The 22759-nt window shown below is 45.7% G+C and overlaps 1 protein-coding gene across 1 annotated transcript in view; it reads right to left on the reverse strand.

The window, feature by feature from the left end:
• LOC141084354 (disintegrin and metalloproteinase domain-containing protein 9-like) overlaps nucleotides 1–22759 on the reverse strand; it is a 135152-nt gene that overhangs the window by 41167 nt on the left and 71226 nt on the right. Inside the window, exons 12-14 of the mRNA XM_073569048.1 lie at nucleotides 7864–8044; nucleotides 6345–6437; nucleotides 5984–6179 (exon numbers count right to left, since the gene is read on the reverse strand). Of these exons, the coding sequence (XP_073425149.1) occupies nucleotides 5984–6179; nucleotides 6345–6437; nucleotides 7864–8044 (470 nt within the window). The remainder of the gene's footprint in view (nucleotides 1–5983; nucleotides 6180–6344; nucleotides 6438–7863; nucleotides 8045–22759) is intronic.

The raw sequence follows: 22759 nt of genomic DNA on the forward strand, positions 1-22759 counted from the left end.
CCCCTATTGTGGTAAATATATTTTTTCCATATGTTTTTTCCATGTTTTTTTTTTCCTTTTGTTTTCTCCCTTCTTTCCCTCCCTGATAGTCTCTCCTTTTAACCATTTCTCCTGGAGACTTCTCTGTTACTCTCTACTGCTTATAACAAAGCTATTCCTACCATCCATCCTGTGAACCTTCAGTGTTTGATTTATGCTTGCTCAAAACGCTATCTCACTGTTCCTTATCAATTTCAACAGGAATTTTCTGTCTATTTCTACATCAACCGTCTCCATTGATCGCTTGTATTGTAAACTTGAGAGATATTTTCAAAGGGTATGTCCTATTTTGAGTTCTTACAAACCTCTGAGATTCTTGATATGCATCCACAAGACCTTGCCAATTTTACCAGGCCTTTTGCCATTGCTGTCTCTATGCTTTGTATAATAATTAAAATATGTACAAAAATTAAAGTATGTATGGTAAAGTAACTATACCTTCATTGGTAACCTATAGTCATGCTCCCATACTTGTATTCTGTGTTTTGCCATGACATGTTTTTGTGGCGCCCCTGAGGGTTCAGTCGCCACAGAGGTACTGCACCTCCTCCTGATGTGTGGTGCCCCACCATCCAGGTAAGGTGGAGACACCTGACCACACTCCAACACCTGGATCCCACACAAACACAGTAGTGTAGCAGAGCAACCTTCATGGCTCCCTGCTTGGAACACGAAGAGTGCTGGGAGGTGGGTGGAGCTTAGACTGCACTGAAGAGAGAGGGAAGAAGATAGGATAGAGGGTTAGTCACAGGAGTCTGACGAGGTCGGACCTGTGTAAGGAGATCCCCGAGAGAGGGATGGATGGATGGAAGTGCTGCAGCAGGCCTCAATGACCTGGGTCTGCTGGCACAGGAAAGAGATATTTAAGAAAGCCTGATTCTCCATAAGAAAGAAGGATTAGTACAGAACGTGATGAGTTAAAGAGGACTGTGGAATTGGGTTTAGAGAAGAATCCCTTCCAAGCCTAAGCGCAAGGCCGGGGCCCGATCCCCGAGGTTGTTTGGATACTAATGGTCCTGCAACAGACACTGGAGAAATAGGAAACTGTAAATGGTTTATTCCCACACAAGACTTGAGGGCACAACAGCAACGATAGTGAGCCGGGACTTGGTAGCAGAGAGTCCCCGAAGCATGCTACAGCTGTCTGCCATACAAGTAGAGTTAACATCAGAAAGGAGGAACTCCAGTGTAACTCAGTACTGAGAGGACTTCATCATAGGCGCTAGAGAGGAGACGTTCAGAAAAGGCACATATGTTGGCGGAGTGTTGGAAAGGAGTGCTTCACCTGGCCTGAAGGTTGACTGAGTCCCTGACCCGGAGGACACGGCACAGAAGCGGGCACTACAGACTGTGAGTAAAGCTTTGGAACTACATGCCCTGGTGTCCTCCATTCATTCCTGCGTCCGCCTGCCCAGCACGGCTACATTCCCTGCGCCGTACACTACACCATCTAAGTGTCACTACACCTACTCTGCCCTGGGACAACAGCCCTGCCTGTGGAGGGCTATAACATCATTGCTGCACCCCACATCTGTCCCAGAGGATCTGTCTGCAGCGTCGGCTTAACATCTTCATTGCCGAACACCACAGGTGGCGTCACGAATCATCTATTCACAAACTTGGTCACAATCCCCCTTTTACAATGGGTGCCCAGGGCCACGGACCGGGTCACCGCTGCTGTGACATTCCCCTCTGAGAGACCGGCCTGGTACCGAGTACCCCACAGTCCTGGGTGTGAGGGCGTCCCATTTTCGTTATATATGTAAATATGTATATATTTTCTGTCTTTTCTGCATGATTTATTGTTTTCTTTCACTTATTTTCAGCAGCATTGTGATCAAGGCCATTAACTGGCCGAAAAGTTAATTTTTGCCTGTCAGTTCACCTATCAGCTGTAATAAACGATTCACTTGAAGCAAACCTCTTCAACCTCTATGAGTGCAGTGATTATATATTCTACTATTTATGGGATCACTGGCTCCGTTCATTAGCACCATCATATCCACAAGAGTCGAGTGCTAGCCTTCTGCTCTTCTATATTGTGGAGTTGGACAGAGAGCATCTAAGGGATGATGCGGATGCATCCCACGACGCCGGCCCTGGAGGCAGAGATAGCAGTGATGACCCTGAGGGGGAGGCATGGGACTCTGTTATGCTTAGATCCCCACAGGCGAGAGATACCCTGGACAAAGTTCTACTCATACTTGAGGAGACGCATGGAGACCCCACTGACGTAGGGGAGCTGCGCATGCGACTGTTTCACCGGGTTCAAAGCGAGGGGGAGACCGTGACGCAGTTTATGAATGCCCTGCAGGAACTCCATACTGCCACTGTCTGGAAGGACGGCATAGGCGTAGGGCCGATTGACGTTGTGCTACGAGACCAGCTGGTGATGGGCTTGAGTGACGTGATGATGAAGCAGGCCCTGCGAGAGCGCATGCTGATAAAGCCAGGCATGACTTTCTCTGAGTTTGGGAGTGAGACGCGCACATGCGAGCAGGAGCAGGGAATGATAGTGCCTGTGGGGAAGGTACGGAGCGATGAGGTAGCTGCCACCACGGCCGCTGCCCCCCAAAGGGTGGAAGACTTGAAGAAGGAAATTAAGCAGATCGTGAAGAAATGGATTAATCCAAGAAAACCCCTGCTGTAGGGTCCAGTCCACCGGTGCCAGACAGAGAGACTACCCGAAAAACCATGAAGGATGTGCGTGCATTCTTGGGGCTCACAGGATACTTCCGACGCTTCATAAAAGACTTTACACGCATCACAAATCTTCTTCTCGAGCTACTGAAAGGGGTGCCCTCCTGTGCTAAAAACAGGAAAGTACAGTGAGGAGAGCGCCAGGAAGAAGCGTTCCAAGCCTTGAAGAAAGCTTTGACAGAGGCCCCCGTACTAGCCTACGCTGATTTCACTCAACCATTCATATTGCATACTGATGGGAGTCTGCAGGGGCTTGGAGCAGTACTGTCACAAATACAGGACGGGAAAGAACGCGCTATAGCATACGCAAGTCGGTCTTTGCATGACTCTTAGAAGAACCCAGATAACTACAGTGCCTTCAAGCTGGAGTTGTTGGCGTTAGTATGGGCAATGACAGAGAAATTTGTGGAGTACCTGGCTGGCTCTGAAGTTCACGTTCGCACGGATAACAATCCATTAGCTCATCTGGAGAAAGCGAAGCTCTGGGCGCTAGAACAACGCTGGGTAGCTCGGATGGTGAAATTCCGGTACAAGATCACCTATGAAAGAGGAGCAGAGAATACCCATGCTGATGCCCTTTCCCGAGTAAATTATCGTAGGCCAGCGCCTAATCGGGATGAAGAGCTGGAGGCTGTGGAAGTCCCAGAATTTGGAGGAACTGCCAGGATGGTGGCGGCTTCTCGGGAGATAGAACAGGAGGAGACTCATGCAAGTTTAATGGAACAACCCCACAATGATTGAGTCCGAGTGCAGCAGGAGGATCAGGAAACAGCCCGGTTGAGACGGTGGGTCATGTCTAAACAGACGCCCAGCCATCATGAGAGGAGGACTGGATCACATGAAATGCTTCGAATGTTACGGCAATGGGAAAGGCTCCAGCTGCGGGATGGCATCCTTTATCAGAAGATGTTTTTGCAGTCAGAACTCAGCATCATCTGGCAGACAGTGATTCCCTCATTCTTGATGTTCTGGGTGGCTACGGAGGCTCATGAGAAATGAGCCAACTTTGGCCCTGAAAAGACCTTCCAATGGCTGCAGCGCCAGTTTTGTCATCCCACTCTGAGGAGTGTGGTGGAAAAAGTCTGTCAGCAGTGCTAGAGCCGTGAACAGGCCAAATCACCCGAACAGCAGGCTACTAAGGACCCTGGAGGAGGAGAAGATGGCACGATGGCCCGAATACGTCCCTGAATTGGTATGGGTGTATAACAATCGTAAGCACAGTACCACTGGCTACACACCATACTTTCTGATCTTCAGACGGCCCAAAAAAGAGATGACTGAATTGGAGTTAGAGCCCGAGGAGGACTACCCACGGACGAGGGGGTACTCCTGGGTTCGAGAACACCGTCGTCGGCTACAGACTCTCCATCGACTAGTACGGAACAGGCTACAGGAGTTGGAGCATCCTTAAGTCACTCCTCTACGGGGGACAACTCTACGGGTCGGAGACCGAGTTTTAGTGAGAGAAAAGCGTCCTCATAACAAATTAGAGTACTGTTGGGAGAAGGGCCCATAGAGGGTGACACGTCAAGTCAATGCCAAAGGCCCATCTATGAGGTCCAGCCAGAAACAGAAGAGGGAGCCCCCACTCGTACGTTGCACCGAAATATGTTAGGGCCATGTTTGTCTCGGGATCCTAACCGAGAACGAGAAGTACCTACTGCCCCACAGGCAGTTCCATTGATCGATGTTGATTTTGAAGATGAGGAAGACTCCCAATTCCCCCAAGGGACACAGAAGGGAGGCTGGTGCCTGAAACTGCCAACCCAGTGGGAGCAACTCAGGCCATCTTTCCTCCCGCAACAGCTGACACGGCCGCTCCTTCTGATTTGCGATTCTCTGGGCGTTCCACTGCCGGTGTACCCCCATTTGCTATAACCAAGACCAATTCGTCTGGCAACAAATTGTTCAGGGATTGGAAGACTGTCAACGGGAACTGCAGAAAATCTCACCCGTGGAATGGCGAGCAAAAAGAGAGGGGGAATGTAAGGGGGTGAAGAGGAAGAAGAGCCTAAAAGGGGTTACCTCTCCTGCTCTGTGTCCAGAACCACCTAGCCAGACAGCAGGGTTGCTGGGGAAGACTTTCTGGCCCAGACCAATTGAACTATGTGACTGTGGGGGGGCAATGACCAATGGAAAGAGACTGTGGACAGGAAGCTGTGCAGGGTGAGGGCGCGAAAGCAGAACGCACCAGACAGAGAGCAGAGCACGCCAGACAGAGAGCAGGCTGCAGAACTGCGCTCCCAAAGAGAGACTGAAGGAGGAGACGTTGAGAGCGCCGTACGTGGACTCGGTAGCCTCAGTGACTAGAGGAGACTTTCCCCCTGACAGTGAAGAGAAAGTGATATGAGCGCACAGTCCCGGGGACCGCAGTGACAAGTCGGAGCCCCTGAGTGTGGTAAAGAGACTTTACTGTGTGCATAGCATTGTTCCTGTGGAGAGACAGGCGAGGTATCATACAGAGACTCAGAGCAGGGGAGACTCAGGTTCGCATCGTCTACCTGCTTCTTGCTTTAACCCCTGGAGGCCCCAACTTCATTCAGAGTAGAGACTTTAGCGACTGCAAGCGCCGCTGTTGTCGGTGCCAATGTGGGAGAAGTAGACTCTTCAATCAAGCTTTCCCAGGACTGATAAGTTATAATTATCTGAGCTTAACCGTTTCAATGCTGCATTGCTGTTTTATTGCTTTCTTCAGTTCCATTGTGCTGCTTTACAGTTTACACTGTCAAATTTAACCCCCTTCTGCTCCTCCCTGCATGGAGAGAAAATCCCTGTAAATAAACCTTTAACTCTTGGTCTGTCTCGGATCCATGGCGACATCCTCAGTACCTGCAGTTTGTTACAAATACAGGACTTTAACCAAGTGTGGGTGGCCACGGGCCTGATGGAGCAGAGCCTTGTTATGGAAACTATTGTTTTGTTTTGCCAGGTTTGAAGGCTGCTTACTTTGTGTTTGTGCTGCTGGGCTTATGGAGTAATAAACCCACATAAACTTTTAAGGAAAGACAGTCTTGCCGTCTGTTTTATCACTACCAAGCGAGTATACCCCAACCTGCTAGTGATCGCAGTGTCACAATGTATACACACCCACACACACATATAAAAATACCGTATAAAGTATGTGCTATGCCCTGGCATCAAGATTTCTATTCATATCTAAATATAACAGGAGCAAGAGCAGCTAACACGACTGTGTCAGACACAAATAAATTAGTATTATCTAATATAAATGACAATGAAATACCTGGACCAAAGAATTGCACACACTGCAAATCGACATTCTGACACTTCCCATAGTAACAAACGCTCTTTTCGTCATTGCATGGATTGCCATTTTGCTGGAAGACATCTTCTGGACAGACGGCGGTTTTTCCAGAGCAATACTCATGTAAATCACATTCATCTGATTTATTTCTACATAGTGTCCCATATGGAAGAAACTAAGTAAACATGGACAGTTATGTATAAGAAACGTTAGTGCAGGTTGTAATATAGATATCATAAATTAAAAGAGATAAACAGAAATGTAATGTTTAGGCTGGGAGACAAATAATAATCTATTACATAATTGTTATAAATAACATTTTACAACACGTATCTTCTACCTCGCATTTGGAGCAGCACGCTCCACTGGCACATATGGCACCTGGCTTCAGAGTGCATGTCTTATGGTCACAGCAGGGGTCTCTTCTACACTCCTGTGAAAAAAAAACTAATGATTAGTGATTAGTGATGAGCGAAGGTGCTCCTAGCATGCTAGGGTGCTGGTGTTGCGGCTGTCCAAAAGCTGCTAGAGTTGCAGGTGCGGGGACCCGAACATGTTATTTGAGCTTGTCGGAGACACTTAGTAAACACCTGAGCATGCTCAGATAACACCTTATCCCAGCACGTTTGCTCATCACTATTAGTGATTCTTCACTTGATATGATATGTTATAAACATCATCCTGGGTTGTGGTTCATACAGATCTGTCCAAGCCTTAACTTTTCTTGAATTGTGTTAAGTTACACAATTTGCCACAGCACCAATCAATACAATTTTGTGCCATTCATTAAGAAAAAAAAAGAATATATTAAATCTTTCCCGACGGATGACATACATACAGGTCATATGCCAGAACGGAACCTAGGAGCAGAGCCCACAATGTAGCTAGCAGATGCCACCTATGTTATACAGTAGGCATCTGGCTGTAATAGTAGCGATCAAAGCTAAGCTATGATCATTGCTTATAACCCATTTCATGTTGCTAGCAATCACTAAAGCGTTGCTTTGGGTGATCGTGCCCATGGATTGCTATGGCAGCTGATGGCCTATGGTCTGCAGGGCTGGGCTCAGGGCCAGACTGGCCATCTGGCAATTCTGACAAATGCCAAAAGGGCCTATCTGGTCGTGGGCTGCCTTGTCTGCTACGTTGTTAAAATAATCGGTGTTCTCAAGACACCCATACTGTTAACAGATGTGACGCTGACTCCGTCACTTTCCCCAGCAGGCCACGGATATCAGTAGAAATATTGGTCTTGTAGTAAATCTTGCTTTCCTTCATCCAGGGTAATATTAGTAATATATCCCATCTGGTGCTTGAAGACTGGGACGGCATGGGCCTGTGTGATTTCAAATGCCAGGGTTGAATTTCAGCCCCAGTCTGTGCCTGGCTGGGCTTCAAAGAAGGCCGTGATTTTATTTATATACTGCAATACTGCAGTATATAGGACAAGGATATGCTTCTTTCATATATTAAAAGTAACAAAGTTTCAAAAAAGTTTTTAAAAGTATAAAAAACATACAAAAACTAAAAATCCAACCAGCTTCCTATTCTCTATTTAGCAATAAAGAAATGTAAGAATTAATTTAAAAAAAAATTAAAAATAAACATATTCAGTATCGCCTATCCGTATTCCTCCACTCATGAATACGAGGACCTTTGGTTCACACAACACTTGGCCCGCACTGCACTACTGCATATTAATTGTAGATGGCTATAATCAGGGTCTATGTTACTATCTTCTGACGTCATCAGCGAAGGCATAACCGAGTGGCCTCTTGTCACTGGCACTTCTGATCTATACAAATGGGATTACAAGTTGGATTACAAATGGGATTCTGCCGATTGATCGGATTACTGACCTCCTCTGTTCCACAGTCACATGCCTCCCACTCATCCAATACTTTATTTCCACACAAGGACGGATTCCCCAAAGGCTTCATGTTAGGATGAATCATGAGGCACGGAGCTCCGGTCTTCATGATAAAATACTGGAATTCTTCTAAGCTACAGCTGCTGAAGCTGTTTGAATTAGTGGCCATCCTAGACATGAGAGAAACATGTAAGAGACACACCTGGAAAGCTGGTGATTCTGCGGGAGGTATACAGTGGGTACAGAAACTATTCCGACCCACTGTATAATTTACCAAATGGCTGCAATGAAACAAAGAGAGAAAAATTTAAAGGGGTCTGAATACTTTCCTTACCCACTGTATATGAACATCTGAATCGTACAGTATATTGTACAACTTCCATATTACCTGTACTTTAAATATGAGTTTTAAAGAATTTTGGAGGGTGGTAAGTCAGTCAGAGAGACTTGCTGATGGTCACGTCAGTAAATGAAAAAAAGTCTTTTTCAGCTCACCTGTCCACTTTGTGCATGGCTGTCATCCCAGGAAAATCTAATAAGTAGTAAAAAATCCAGCACCAAGAGGTTGCACTCCAACAAATTTTATTCCTAAATCTTCATATAAAAGAATACACAACCGACAATAGAAAAAATGGCAGCAATAGCAGAGGTCCCAGACACCGGTGTCTGTGACCTCTCCTATTACTGCCATTTTTTCTATTGTCGGTTGTCTATGCTTTTATATGAAAACTTTGGAATAAAGTTCTTTGGAGTGCAACTTCTTGGTGATGGTCTCATCACAATGTATAAAGATGTGCTACTTTTGATGCGCTACAGCCTCCTTTAATCAGTTGATCTATGGGGTAGTGGGAGATGGCCCCTTACTTATTAGTGTCTATGTGGCGCCCCTGAGGCTCAGTCGCCACAGAGGTACTGCATCTTCTCCTAAGGTGTAGTGCCCCACCACCTAGGTAAGTTGGGGGCTCCTTTCCACACTCCAACACTCGCACCCCACACAACAGGGTAGTTCTGCACAACCACATTAAGGTGTCTCTCTCCTCCTAGACATTAGGAGTGCCTTGGTGGTTCCCTGCATGGAACACTGGATGTACTGGGAGGTGGGTGGAGTTGAGATCCATATAAAAGGTTGGGAAGGTTTAGAATTACGAGTTCAGTCTGACAGAAGGTCAGTGAGGAAGGAAGCCACTCGGGAGGAGTGGGGATCCCTGGAAGAAGGGATGGAGGAAGGAGTGCTGCAGCTGCCTCAGTGATCTGAGCCAGCTGGCACGGGAGAGGAACAGAAGGAGAAAGACGTAGAACTACAACCTAAGCTTCCATAAGAGAGAGAAAGAACAGTGCGGAACGAAGGAGTAGGAGAACAGAGAGGAGACGAAGGTTGGAAGAGGAACCCTGCCTATAGGGTCCCCGAGGTTGTATGGACACTTATGGTTCTGCAGCAGACACCGGTGGAGTAGTTGGCTGTAAATGCACTACTCCCATCTAAGACTTGGGGCACAACAGCAACTGAATAGAGAGCCAGGACTCCGGAGAAGGGAGTCCCCGAGAGAGGCTACAGCTGTCTGCCATACAAGTAGAGTTGTTAGGAACATCTGACAGGAGGAACTCCAGAGTACCACGGTACTGGAGCTCTTCACACCTTAAGGCGCAATAGAGGAGTTGTTCAGGAGAGGTACATGTTGGCGGAGTGTTGGAGAGGAGAATCCTGACTTGCCCGGGAGGTTCATTGAGTCTCTGCCCTGGAGGACACGGCACGGGGGTAGGCACCAGTGTGTACCACGGACTGTGAGTAAAGCTTTGAAACTGCAAGCCCTGGTGTCTTCCATTCATTTGTGCGCTAACACTGTCAGCACCGCTACATCTGGGTACCAGCATTCCTCACACCGCCTGCGCCTATTCTCATCTATTGCCAGTACACTGCCCTGGGGTTACAGCTTCACCTATGGGGAGCTACACCATCTATGCTGCAACACACCATCAGCCCCAGAGGATCTGCACGCAGCGTTGGCTTAACATCTTGCTTGCCATACACCACAAGTGGCGACACGAACTATTCCATTCCATTACCTACAAAACACCATTGATTTGGGCGCCCAGGGCCACGGACCGGGTCACAGCTGCCGTGACACATCCCGCTGCCACCGGCCAGGTACCAAGTACCCCACAGCACTGTATTTCAGGGCAGAGTTAGATAATCATATAAATTGAAGATGAATTGCAATGAAATACAGGGACAGGCCGGTTGCTCTCCCAACCCAAGCATGACCATGGCATAGAAGTACATGCAGCTGTAACACCTGGGAGAAAACCTTAGGCTGTGTGCACACGATGCGGATATGCAGCGGATCCGCAGCGGATTTTTCCGCGCAGAAACATTGCATATCCGCATTGTGATGTACAGTAGCATAGAACTCAATGAAAAAAAAAACGCTGTGCAGACGCTGCGGATTTTTCCGCGCGGTTTTCCTGCGGTACAAAATCCGCAGCATGTTACTTCTTTTGTGCGGTTTTCCATCTCCCCAGTCTCCAAATCCGCAGGGGAGAATCCGCAGTGGAAAACCGCACAAAAACCGCAAGAAAACCGCAGGAAAAATGGAAGAAATCCGCAGGAAAAATGCAGGTCATTTGACCTGCGGATTTCTTCAATTCTGCGTGGAAAAATCTGCAGGGCCAAAAAGTCCGTCTGCACTCAGCCTTAAAGCCGGGGTCAGATGAGTGTATGAAAACTCATCCGAGTTTTATCCAAGAAAATTGGATGATTTTCATCCATGTGTCCATTTTTTATGTCCGTGTGACATCCGATTTTATACATCAACAGTTTACATGATTAAATATAGTTTCTTAGGTTAATAATGGCAATGTTTAAATTGGATGCTACACAGATGACCTATATGGGATTTGATTTTGCTTATGAACCCTTAGACCTGAAAGGGTGAATCTCATCCAAGACTCAGAAGAGAATAGTGCTTCAATCTGCAATCTTTTTCACACACACCCAGTCTGTGTGAAAAAATGTTATCTGAAAAACTCTATTAAGGCACATTGGTTAGTGTATTGTCATGTCCCACAACTTGGGAATCATACAGTACTAGATGGAGGCCCGATGCTATCGCATTGGGAGGGCGGTAATGTCATGATGGGGGCAGGCTTTGCAGCGTTGAGAATCTCTCCCTCATGTGCTCACCCACCTATCCACTCTCTCTTTCCCCATGTGCTTACTTCTCCTGTCTGTGATCTCTTCTTTGACCTGTCTACCCCATGTGCTATCCCCCTTGTCTGTCTCTCCTTCCTGTGCTGTGTTCTCTGTTATGATTGAGTCACCGTAGGAGGCAAAAACAGAAATGCTAGCTAAGTCCAGAAAACCAGAGAAGTTGGCAGCTATCGGATTGCAGACCCCTGAACTTATCAACACAACTAGCAGTAGCCGTGGGGGGTTCCTACGATGCCCTAGACCCCTCGATCACAGCCGGAGATATAAATAGGCCTAAAGAAAGAAAGGGGAAATCTAAACTGCCCCAGAGCAGACCCCAAAGCAAAAGGCAGCCCCCCACAAATAATGACAGTGAAGCAAGATGAAAACACAAACATAGACAGAAAGATAGGCTGAGCAAAGACGGGGCCCAAACTAACTATATAGAAAAGGACAGGAAGGCTGCTGTCTGCAATCCGTGAAAAACCCTATGAAAATAAGAGCCAACAGACTGACAGTGAAAAATGCCCTGAAGACGCTAGGCTTCAAAAAGCTATGTCAGTACTCAGGCATATACTGAAGACAGAGCTACAGGCAAAAGGAGATTCAGCTCACCCCAGCAGGGAATGGCAGAATCCAGAAAAGAAAGGAAAACAAAAACTAAACACAAATGCAACAGGCAAAGCAAAAAACTTAGCTTTAGGAGAGCAGGAATCAGACTGGTGTCCTAGGAGTCCACAGAGAAATCACCCGCAGGGCAGAATGGGCGAGGCAGCCTTATATCCAGTCTGTGACTCCACTCAGCCAGTCATCATCATTAGTCTCAGGTGTCTGATAATCAGGCTCACTACCTTTCCTTACCAGAAGAGGGAGTTCCCCGGGCCTCAGTGATGAAGGGGAAAATTAACTCACAACAGTATCTCCCCCTTGAGGAGGGGTCACCGAACCCTCAACCACGCCACCAGGGCAATCAGGGTGTGCCCGATGAAAGGCACGCACCAATCTTTTGGCATGAACATCAGAGGCAGAGACCCAGGAATTATCCTCCTGACCATAACCCTTCCACTTAACCAAATACTGGAGTCTCCGTCTAGCCAGACGAGAATCCAGTACTTTCTCTACCACATATTCCACGTTACCTTCAACCAATATGGGGTCTGGAGGCGCCACCCCCGGAACAACAGATTCAACAAACCTCTTCAACAAAGACTTATGGAACACATTATGGATTTTAAATGTGCCAGGAAGAGCCAAACGAAAAGAGACCGGATTAATAATCTCCAAAATTTTGTAAGGTCCAATAAATCTAGGCTTAAACTTAGGAGAAGCCACCTTCATAGCAATATTTTTTGATGATAACCACACCATATCACCAACCTTAAACTGGGGACCAATGGTCCTATGTCGGTTGGAAAACCGCTGGGCCTTTTCCTGGGAGAGAGATAACTTATCCACCACTTGGTCCCAGATCTGGTGCATTCTCTCCACCACAGTGTCAACACTTGGGCAGGCAGACAGCTCCACCTGCCCTGAAGAAAATCGAGGATGAAACCCAAAGTTACAAAAAAAAGGTGACATCAAAGTGGCAGAACTAGCTCTATTATTTAAAGCAAATTCGGCCAAGGGCAAAAATGAAACCCAATCATCCTGATCAGCGGAAATAAAACATCTCAAATATGACTCCAAGGTCTGGTTTGTTCTCTCTGTCTGCCCATTGGTCTGAGGGTGAAAAGCAGAGGAGAAGGACAACTGAATTCCCAGCTTGGAACAGAAAGTTCTCCAAAATCTAGACACAAACTGAACTCCTCTGTCAGATACAATGTTCTCAGGAATCCCGTGCAAGCGAACCACCTGTTGCAAAAACAGGGGCACCAACTCAGAGGAAGATGGCAACTTAGGGAGTGGTACAAGATGAACCATCTTAGAGAACCTATCACAAATCACCCAAATAACAGTCATCCTTTGAGAGACAGGCATATCAGAGATGAAATCCATTGAAATATGGGTCCATGGCCTCTTGGGGACAGGCAAAGGCATCAACAACCCACTAGAGCGAGAACACGATTTAGACCGGGAGCACGTCCCACAGGACTGCACAAAATTCCTGACATCACGAGACAAGGAGGGCCACCAAAAAGACCGACTCACCAGATCTCTAGTACCAAAAATACCTGGATGACCAGCCAAAGCAGAGCAATGCACTTCAGACATCACTCTCTTCTTCCACTGGTCAGGAACATACAACTTTCCACTGGGACAACGCTCAGGTTTGTCCTCCTGGAACTCTTCCAGAGCACGTCTCAAATCGGGCGAGATGGCAGAAAGAACTACCCCTTCGCCTAAGATGGTAGCAGGCTTGGTCACCACAGGAGAATCAGCAAAGAAGCTCCTAGAGAGGGCGTCTGCCTTGACATTCTTAGTTCCAGGAAGAAAAGAAACCACAAAATCAAAACATGTAAAAAACAAAGCCCACCTAGCCTGTCTAGGATTCAAGCGCTTAGCCGACTCTAGATAAATCAAATTCTTGTGGTCGGTGAGGACCACGACTTGATGCTTAGCTCCCTCCAACCAATGTCTCCACTCCTCAAATGCCCATTTCATGGCCAACAGTTCCCGATTCCCCACATCATAGTTACGTTCAGATGGAGAGAACTTTCAGGAAAAGAAAGCACAGGGATTCATTTTAGATGTTACAGGATCCTTTTGGGACAAAACAGCTCCTGCACCAATCTCAGAAGCATCCACCTCTACCTGGAACGGAAGTGAGACATCAGATTGCCGCAACACCGGGGCGGAGGTGAATCTTCGCTTCAGCTCCTAAAAGGAAGAAACAGCCTCCGGAGACCAATTCAACACATCAGCACCCTTCTTAGTCAAATCAGTTAATGGCTTGGCAATACTAGAAAATTTTGCTATAAATTTCCGATAAAAATTAGCAAAACCCAAAAACTTCTGGAGGGCCTTCAAAGAAGTGGGCTGAACCCAATCGTAAATGGCCTGTACCTTGGCCGGGTCCATTTCAATAGTTGACGGAGACAAAATAAATCCCAAAAAAGAAATCCTCTGTACTCCAAAAAGGCATTTAGATCCTTTGACATACAGGGAATTCCCCCTCAAGATCCGGAACACAGTCCGAATATGTTCCACATGAGAATCCCAATCCTTGGAGAAAATCAAAATATCATCCAGATAGATAATCAAAAATTTATCGACAAAATCTCGGAAAATATCGTTCATGAAACACTGGAAGACAGAAGGGGCATTAGTGAGCCCAAAAGGCATCACCAGGTACTCAAAATGTCCCTCCGGAGTATTAAACGCCGTCTTCCATTCATCCCCATGCTTAATGCGAATAAGATTATACGCCCCCCTGAGGTAAACCAGCAAGCACCTTTAACTGTGGAGAATAGATCCGAAATCAGGGGTAACGGATACTGATATTTAACAGTAATTTTGTTGAGAGCACGATAATCAATACAAGGTCTAAATGATCCATCCTTTTTGGCTACAAAAAAAAAAACGGCACCTAAGGGTGACGAGGATGGTCTAATGTGACCCTTCTCCAACGCCTCCTTAATATAGGATCGCATAGCCTCGTGCTCGGGTACAGATAAATTGAAGAGCCGACCCTTGGGAAATTTACACCCCGGGCTCAGCTCAATTGCACAGTCATAACTCCTATGAGGAGGCAGAGACGCAGACTCATTCTCACTGAATACATCATAAAAGTCCGCCAAATAATCAGGAACATCATGCGACTGAGGAGAGGTGGAAAACACCGGAGCCTCAATAAAGGCACACCGACAACCCCAACTCACCACAGACACAGATTTCCAATCCAAAACTGGATTATGAATTTGTAACCAGGGAAACCCCAGAACAATGGTATCATGCAGATTATGCAACACCAAAAACCTGCAATTTTCTTGATGGTTTGGGGCGACCTGCATTACCACCTGGGTCCAAAACTGAGGTTTATTTTTAGCCAAAGGAGTAGCATCAATCCCCCTCAAAGGGATGGGCGTTTGAAGAGGTGTCATAGGAAATCCACAACGTTTAGCAAAATCCAAGTCCATTAGATTTAGGGCTGCCCCCGAATCCACAAAAGCCTTGGCGGAAAATGTGGACAGGGAGCAGATCAGAGTAATAGCAAGAAGAAACTTAGGTTGAACACCACCAACAGAAAGCGTGTGTGCAAAGCGTTTCTCTCGTTTAGGACAGACAGAAATAATATGCGAGGCATCTCCACAGAAAAAACACAACTTATTACGCCTTCTGAACTCCTGACGCTGCTCTCTGGACAAAACTCTATCACATTGCATAGGTTCAGACATTTGTTCAACAGTTGGCAACACCTCTCATGCAGTTTTGCGTTCGCGCAAACGCCGATCAACCTGAATGGCTAATGACATAGAATCGTCCAGACCAGAGGGAACAGGAAATCCCACCATAGTATCCTTTACGGCCTCTGACAAACCCCTCCGAAAGAGAGCAGCCAAGGCATTATCATTCCAGGTAGTAAGTACCGCCCACTTTTGGAATTTTTGACAGTACAATTCTGCAGAATGTCGACCCTGGTTCAATGCCAGCAGGGTCTTTTCAGCCTGATCAATGGCATTAGGTTCATCATACAACAACCCCAAGGCTTGAAAGAATGCGTTCACATTAGTCAGAATAGGATCATCTGGTTTCAAAGAAAACGCCCAATCCTGGGGATCGCCACGCAGCAAAGAGATGACAATTTTAACCTGCTGCGCGGAGCACCCTGACGAGTTGGGCTTCAAAGCAAAAAATAGTTTACAATTATTTTTGAAATTCAAAAATTTAGATCGATCCCCAAAAAATACATCAGGTGTAGGAATCTTTGGTTCAGCAGCATGTGAATGAGCAAGGTAGGCGGAAATTCCCTGCACTTCCACAGCGAGCTGCTCCACACGATCAGACAATTGCTTTATCTCCATTGAGAGAAAAAAAAAATTCCCCCTACGGCCTCAGAGATATAGAGGAAAAAATATACACACTTTTTTTTTTTTTACAATTCTTTCCTGCTATTGAGTACCCTAGGATCTGCGGTATGGCGGGTGATTCTGTTATGATTGAGTCACCGTAGGAGGCAAAAACAGAAATGCTAGCTAAGTCCAGAAAACCAGAGAAATTGGCAGCTATCGGATTGCAGACCCCTGAACTTATCAACACAACTAGCAGTAGCCGTGGGGGGTTCCTACGATGCCCTAGACCCCTCGATCACAGCCGGAGATATAAATAGGCCTAAAGAACGAAAGGGGAAATCTAAACTGCCCCAGAGCAGACCCCAAAGCAAAAGGCAGCCCCCCACAAATAATGACGGTGAAGCAAGATGAAAACACAAACATAGACAGAAAGATAGGCTGAGCAAAGACGGGGCCCAAACTAACTATATAGAAAAGGACAGGAAGGCTGCTGTCTGCAATCCGTGAAAAACCCTATGAAAATAAGAGCCAACAGACTGACAGTGAAAAATGCCCTGAAGACGCTAGGCTTCAAAAAGCTATGTCAGTACTCAGGCATATACTGAAGACAGAGCTACAGGCAAAAGGAGATTCAGCTCACCCCAGCAGGGAATGGCAGAATCCAGAAAAGAAAGGAAAACAAAAACTAAACACAAATGCAACAGGCAAAGCAAAAAACTTAGCTTTAGGAGAGCAGGAATCAGACTGGTGTCCTAGGAGTCCACAGAGAAATCACCCACAGGGCAGAATGGGCGAGGCAGCCTTATATCCAGTCTGTGACTCCACTCAGCCAGTCATCATCATTAGTCTCAGGTGTCTGATAATCAGGCTCACTACCTTTCCTTACCAGAAGAGGGAGTTCCCCGGGCCTCAGTGATGAAGGGGAAAATGAACTCACAACAGTTCTCCCCTCATGTGCTGTCCCATTTGAGCTGTCTCCCCCCTGTTCTCTGTCTCTCTCACCCCTGTGGGCTTTTTCTCTCCCCATCTGCTGTCTTCTCCTCTCATGGCATCTCTTTTTTTGACCTATGTACCCCATGTGCTCTCCCTCTTGTCTGCTCTCTCTCTCTCCACCACTGTGCTGTCTTCTTCCCTCATGTGTTCTCTCATCTGCCGCTGAGATCAGCTGAATGATTCAATTGCCCTGCGTGGAACTCTCCTGTACAAAGATGGTGGCTATCAGTGAATCATTCGACTGATCCCAGCGGCACTGGGTTCGCGACGGTGTTCCGCTGGTGGTACCGCGCAAGAGGTTGTGTGAGGCGTATACAGTGTGTGTGTGGTGCATACGGCGTATACAGAGTGTGCATATGTGTGTGTGAGACACCCATCACTTGAGTGTCCCAATATGGTGGTCGGTGAACTTCCGCTGCTTGGAATTCTGAGATCCGGAAACATCTGGATGGAACAGGATGTTAAGACATTACAAGGTAAGTGTCATGATCCAAGGTGGATCTGACAAGTAAATGGACAAAGTGAACTTTTTTTCCTTTGGCTTGGTGCCAAAGTGTGGATCCGGTTGGAGGAGAAGATGCACGCAGGTGGTGGGCTCTGTTGCTAGGAGCGTACGCAACAGAGTAAAGCTAAGTGGTGTCCCCCTGTATTGTCATTTTTTCTTATGTGTGTTTAGTGCAGTGGTGAGATTAGTTTCCGCACCAACCAATTCCCTAGTGAGGGTTTAGGTGCAGGGCGAGTCAGGGTTTGAGGTACATGTGCGTCGCCCGGTGCGGAACCGGCATAGGGAACGTTAGGAGTGCAGGGCCACTGGCTCAGGGGAGTACAGGAGGTCTCCACGTCCCTATTCCCTATCGCAGGGCCCATTATTGTTATTGCTACCCAGGTTTCCCCTTTATTATTTAAATTTGCCTTACTGGAGGCGGGGTTTCCAGACTACTGTATATATAACGTGTATTACCAAAATTCGCCAGTTGGAGGCGGTGTATCCAGCTGCACGTTTTATTATTTAAATTCGCCCTACTGGAGGCGGTGTATCCAGGGTCATGTGTGTCATGGGTTCGCCTTGCGGTACTCGCTGCGTCCAGACACACGTGACCGTGACAGTAAGTATATATTAGATTGCATTGTATTGTTGCTGTTGTGCTGCTATGCAATATATTTGCCTTTTAGAAGTTTGTCCTTCCTCTCTCCCTGTCCCTTCCTAGGTCTGATGTCAGTAACCCCTCCCTTCTTCCTCATTCTCAGTATGTCAGCCATCTTAAGAATCTCATGTCTTGCAGCTCTTGTTCAGAATAGTCTTGTTTACCTACTGTAATTGTGCATATCTACAAGAATTCATCTTGAAAATAAACAAGAATTCAACTTGAAAATAAACCTTCTTCTGGGATCTTGATACTTGCCTCTGCAGTTGAGTCAAGCTATGTGATGATATCTCTTCGTGTTAGTACTGGTACAGAGAGACAGTCAAGGAACAGTGTCTTACAAATGTCCTATACTCGCAACCTAGTTATGAATTCGGAATATTGTCCAATTTTCACTGGAACAGCACACATCCGTATAATACACCTCATCTGAACAAGCTGTAATGAATCATAGAATGTAAGAGTTGGAAGGGACCTCTATGGTCATCATGTCTAACCCTCTGCTCAATACAGGATTCACTAGACCATCTCAGACAGATGTCTGTCCAGCCTCTGTATGAAGACTTCCATTGAAAGAGAACTCACCACCTCTCGTGGAAGCCTGTTCTACTCACTGATCACCCTGACTTTCAAAAAGTTTTTTCTAATATTTAATCTGTATCTTGTCCCTTTCAATTTCATTCCATTGCTTCTTGTGTTTCCATGTGCAAGTGAGAATAAGGATGATCCCTCTATATTGTCACATCCATTAAGATATTTGTAGACAGCTATTAAGTCTCCTCTTAGCCTTCTTTTTTGCAAGCTAAACATTCCAAGATCCTGTAACCATTCCTCATAGGACATAGTTTGCCAATTTTCAGTCCACTCACCATCCTGTTAGCTCTTCTCTGAACATGCTCCAGTTTTTTATTGTCTTTTTCAAAATGTGGTGTCCAGAACTGGACACAGTATTCCATATGAGGCCTGACCAAAGAGGTGTAGAGGGTGATAACTTCACGTGAACTAGACTCTATGCTTCTCTTAATATATCTTAGAAATGTGTTTGCCTTTTTTGTTGCTGCATCACACTGTTGACTCATGTGTAGTCTGTGATCTATGATTATACCCAAGTCTTTTTTCACACATGCTGTTGCTTAGTTCTTTTCCTCTCATACTGTATATGCAATTTTTGTTTTTCTTGCCCAGATATAGAATCTTGCATTTCCCTCTGTTAATTACATTATTTTAGTTGCTGCCCATTGTTCAATCTTATCTAGATCCTTCTGGATCCTTTCTCTATCTTCTCTAGTGTTAGCTATCCCTATTAGCTTTGCATCATCTGCAAATTTGATTAGTTTATCTTCAGTTCCCTTACAGTATCTAGATCATTTTTTCTATAAGGATTTTATTAGATACTTTCTTAAATGCTTTGCTGAAGTCGAGATATACTATATCTACCCCCTTTCCTTGATCCACGAAGTTGGTGATTCCATCATAGAAGGAAATTAGATTAGTCTGACATGACTTGTTTGCTAATAACCCATGCTGGCTCTGGTTAATTACTGTATTTTTATCCAAGTACGGTACTTATATATATGCTGTTCAATAATTTGTTCAACGATCTTTCCTGGTATAAAAGTAAGGCTCATTGGCCTGTAATTTCCTGGCTCCATCTTGTATCTGTTTTTGAAAATAGGGATAACATTTGCCCTTCTACAATCTTCTGGGACTTTTGTTTTCTAGGATTTTTCAAAGATTCTGGCTAGTGGTTCTGCAATTTCCTCTGCTGTCTCTTTCAGTTCCCTAGGATGATGTACAATAGCAAATAATATTGTGGTACCATGTTAGCCAAAAAAATTGAAGTGAATACTTTTCTGCCCAATGATGACAAAAGTATTCTCGGAGTGATACCTTTATTGGCCAACTAGAAAATAATATATGTTTGCAATCGGTCAGAGCTCAGAGGCTCCTTCTTCAGACAGGATTACAAATAAATTAATAATAAAAAGGCACAACATTTAAGAGATATTACAGCAGGACATTTGTTCATGATGTAGGAGGGGTGATGCCTCCTAAAGATAAGCTAAGGAAATCAAATTAGGCATTTTGTTAAGGGGGTTTTACACATAGCGATATCGCTAGCAATATCGCTAAAGCATCACCGATTTGGTGATGCAGCAGCGATATCGCTATGTGTGATACTTACCTCCGACCGGCTCCCCCGCTGGTTATCGCTGATTGTGCGAGATCGCGACGCGTGGACGCAGACGGGACGACGTCAGGATCGCCGCGTCTGAAAGGTAAGTGATGGCCGCTGTATCGCTGCTGCATCGCTGTGAGATCTTCCTGTGTGGAAGCTCACTAGCGACCATTTAGCGATGCACCACTGATCCTGACCGGGTCGTATCGTTGTCGGGATCGCTGGTGCATCGCTAAATGTAAAGGGACCTTTACAAATGGAGAGGCAGTGGGAATGTTGTTCTTAATTATCTGGAGTCCGTCTGGTGGAGGTGTGAATTTTATCCATGTAGTGAGTCATAAATCCAGGTGTTAAATTGAGTCGTAGTCAGGGCCGGACTGGTCATCTGGCAATTCTGGCAAACACCAGAAGGGCCTGTCTGGTCATGGGCCGCCTTGTCTGCTATGTTGTTAACAGAATCGGAGTTCTCAAGTCACCCATGTCAGGATCCTGTCAGCGCCGGCGTGCAGCCTCCGCTGAGCAGGGACTCACCCGCACTGTAGGGGGGCCCAGGGTCAGGTACAGCCGGAAAGTACAGATACACAGGACCTGTGGACGCTGAAGTTTAGCAAGCAGTCACAGGACCTACGGTCATGTGACTGCAAAGGATCAGGGCTTAGCGTCCTGCTTTCAGAGATGGCAGGACACTATACAGAAATACTCAGAGTCAGGCAAAACGGAGGTCATACACAGAGATATCAGTAAAGCACCAGGGATGAGACAGAACGGATAGTCAGGGCCAAGCAGAAGTCAAAACAAAACAGACATAGAAGGTACCAAGCAGAATCCAAAGCAATATCCAGATAACAGACCGAGTCATACACAGAGAATCAAGCAACCAGAACACCGCACAAACACACTCAGGGGTCACCACACAATGCCAAGGGCGAAAGTATAACTGACAGGGGATGGGAGCTTCCTAAGGCTATAAGAAGCTTTCCCAGAACCAATGAGAGGCCACCATAATAGGTCCCAGGTGTGCAGGTAAGAGTCTACACTGAGATCAAAACATTAACCCCAGAAGTGCCGGTCACCCAGCACTGGTATCATGACAACCCATACTGTTGAGAGTTGTAACAAAGCACAAAGTTGCTGACTCCGTCACTTGCCCCAGTAGGTCACCGATGTCATTAGAAATATTGGTCTTGTAGTAAATCTTGATTTCCTCTATATAGGGTATATTAGTAATATATCCCATCTTGTGCTTGGGGACCGTGACAGCATGGGCCTGTGATTTCAAATGCCAGGGATGAATCTCCGTCTCAGTCCATACCTGGTCCTAGTGTCAAAGAATTGAACATCTTTATCAGTTTGAGTTCCCAAATTTTTCTCTCTCTGTCATCCTTAAAATTATCTTTTAGTATTAAGACTTTTAAGTCCGTCATACTGTATCCAAATCCGGAGAAATGTTTTCCCACAGTTGTGTCCAGATCATACCTGATTGAGTGTCAGTGTAGACTCATCCATCCTTGTTTGTAGTTTTTGCATGGTTTCCCCCATATAGATAACTCCAGGGCACCTTGTACATTGTTTCATGTACACCACATTGGAGGATGTACATGAAAAGAAATCCATGACCTTATAGTCCTGATTTGTGCTTGGTATGTGGACTTAGGATGTAATTCATCTGGACCAGGAGATTTAAATTCATTTAAATTAGCTAAGTGTTCCCTCACCATCTCTCTGTTTATAGATAGTGTGGATTCTTTTATTTCTTCAATAGCACCGTGAAGATCAATTGATGTTACAGTTGCTTTATTAGAGAACACAGATGCAATATAGGAATTTAAAAGTTTGGCCTTCTCAATATCATTTTTGACCACTTCACCCTTTTCATCCTGTAACAATCCTACAGCTTTTGACTTTTCTTTTGCTTTTGACATACCCCTAAAATCCTTTTTTTATTGCTTTTGGTCTCCCTTGCAAGCCTCACTTCATCACTTGCTTTAGCTCTTCTAACTCTTGCCCTGCATTCTCTGCAAACAGCATTATATTCTTCTTTAGATATGTCCCCTCTTTCATTTAATATACATTTATTTTGTCCTTTTTAACAAGTGTTTACGTTTTGTGTTCAACCATCCTAGCCTCATGAAATGCTTCTAATTCTTCCTTTTTTCAGGATTGTTATTGATTGTGCAGTGAGAATTTTATTTAGCAAAATCTCCCATCCTTCTTGGACATTTCTGTCCTTTAGAACATCCCGCCATTGGAACTTTCGTACCCTCTTTCTGAGTCTATTAAAATCCGCCTTTCTGAAGTCCAACCTTTAAAGTCTGAGTCCTCACTGGTCTTCCACCTCTTGTAATTGAAAATACAAGGATAGCATGATCGCTGCCTCCTGAATTCCCAGCCACCTTGACTTCCTCAACCATTTCATCCCTGTTGGTAAGAAT

The sequence above is a fragment of the Dendrobates tinctorius genome, unplaced genomic scaffold (genome assembly GCF_039654945.1).
Source record: "Dendrobates tinctorius isolate UK_male_01 unplaced genomic scaffold, ASM3965494v1 ptg000022l, whole genome shotgun sequence".
Taxonomy (NCBI): Eukaryota; Metazoa; Chordata; class Amphibia; order Anura; family Dendrobatidae; genus Dendrobates; species Dendrobates tinctorius.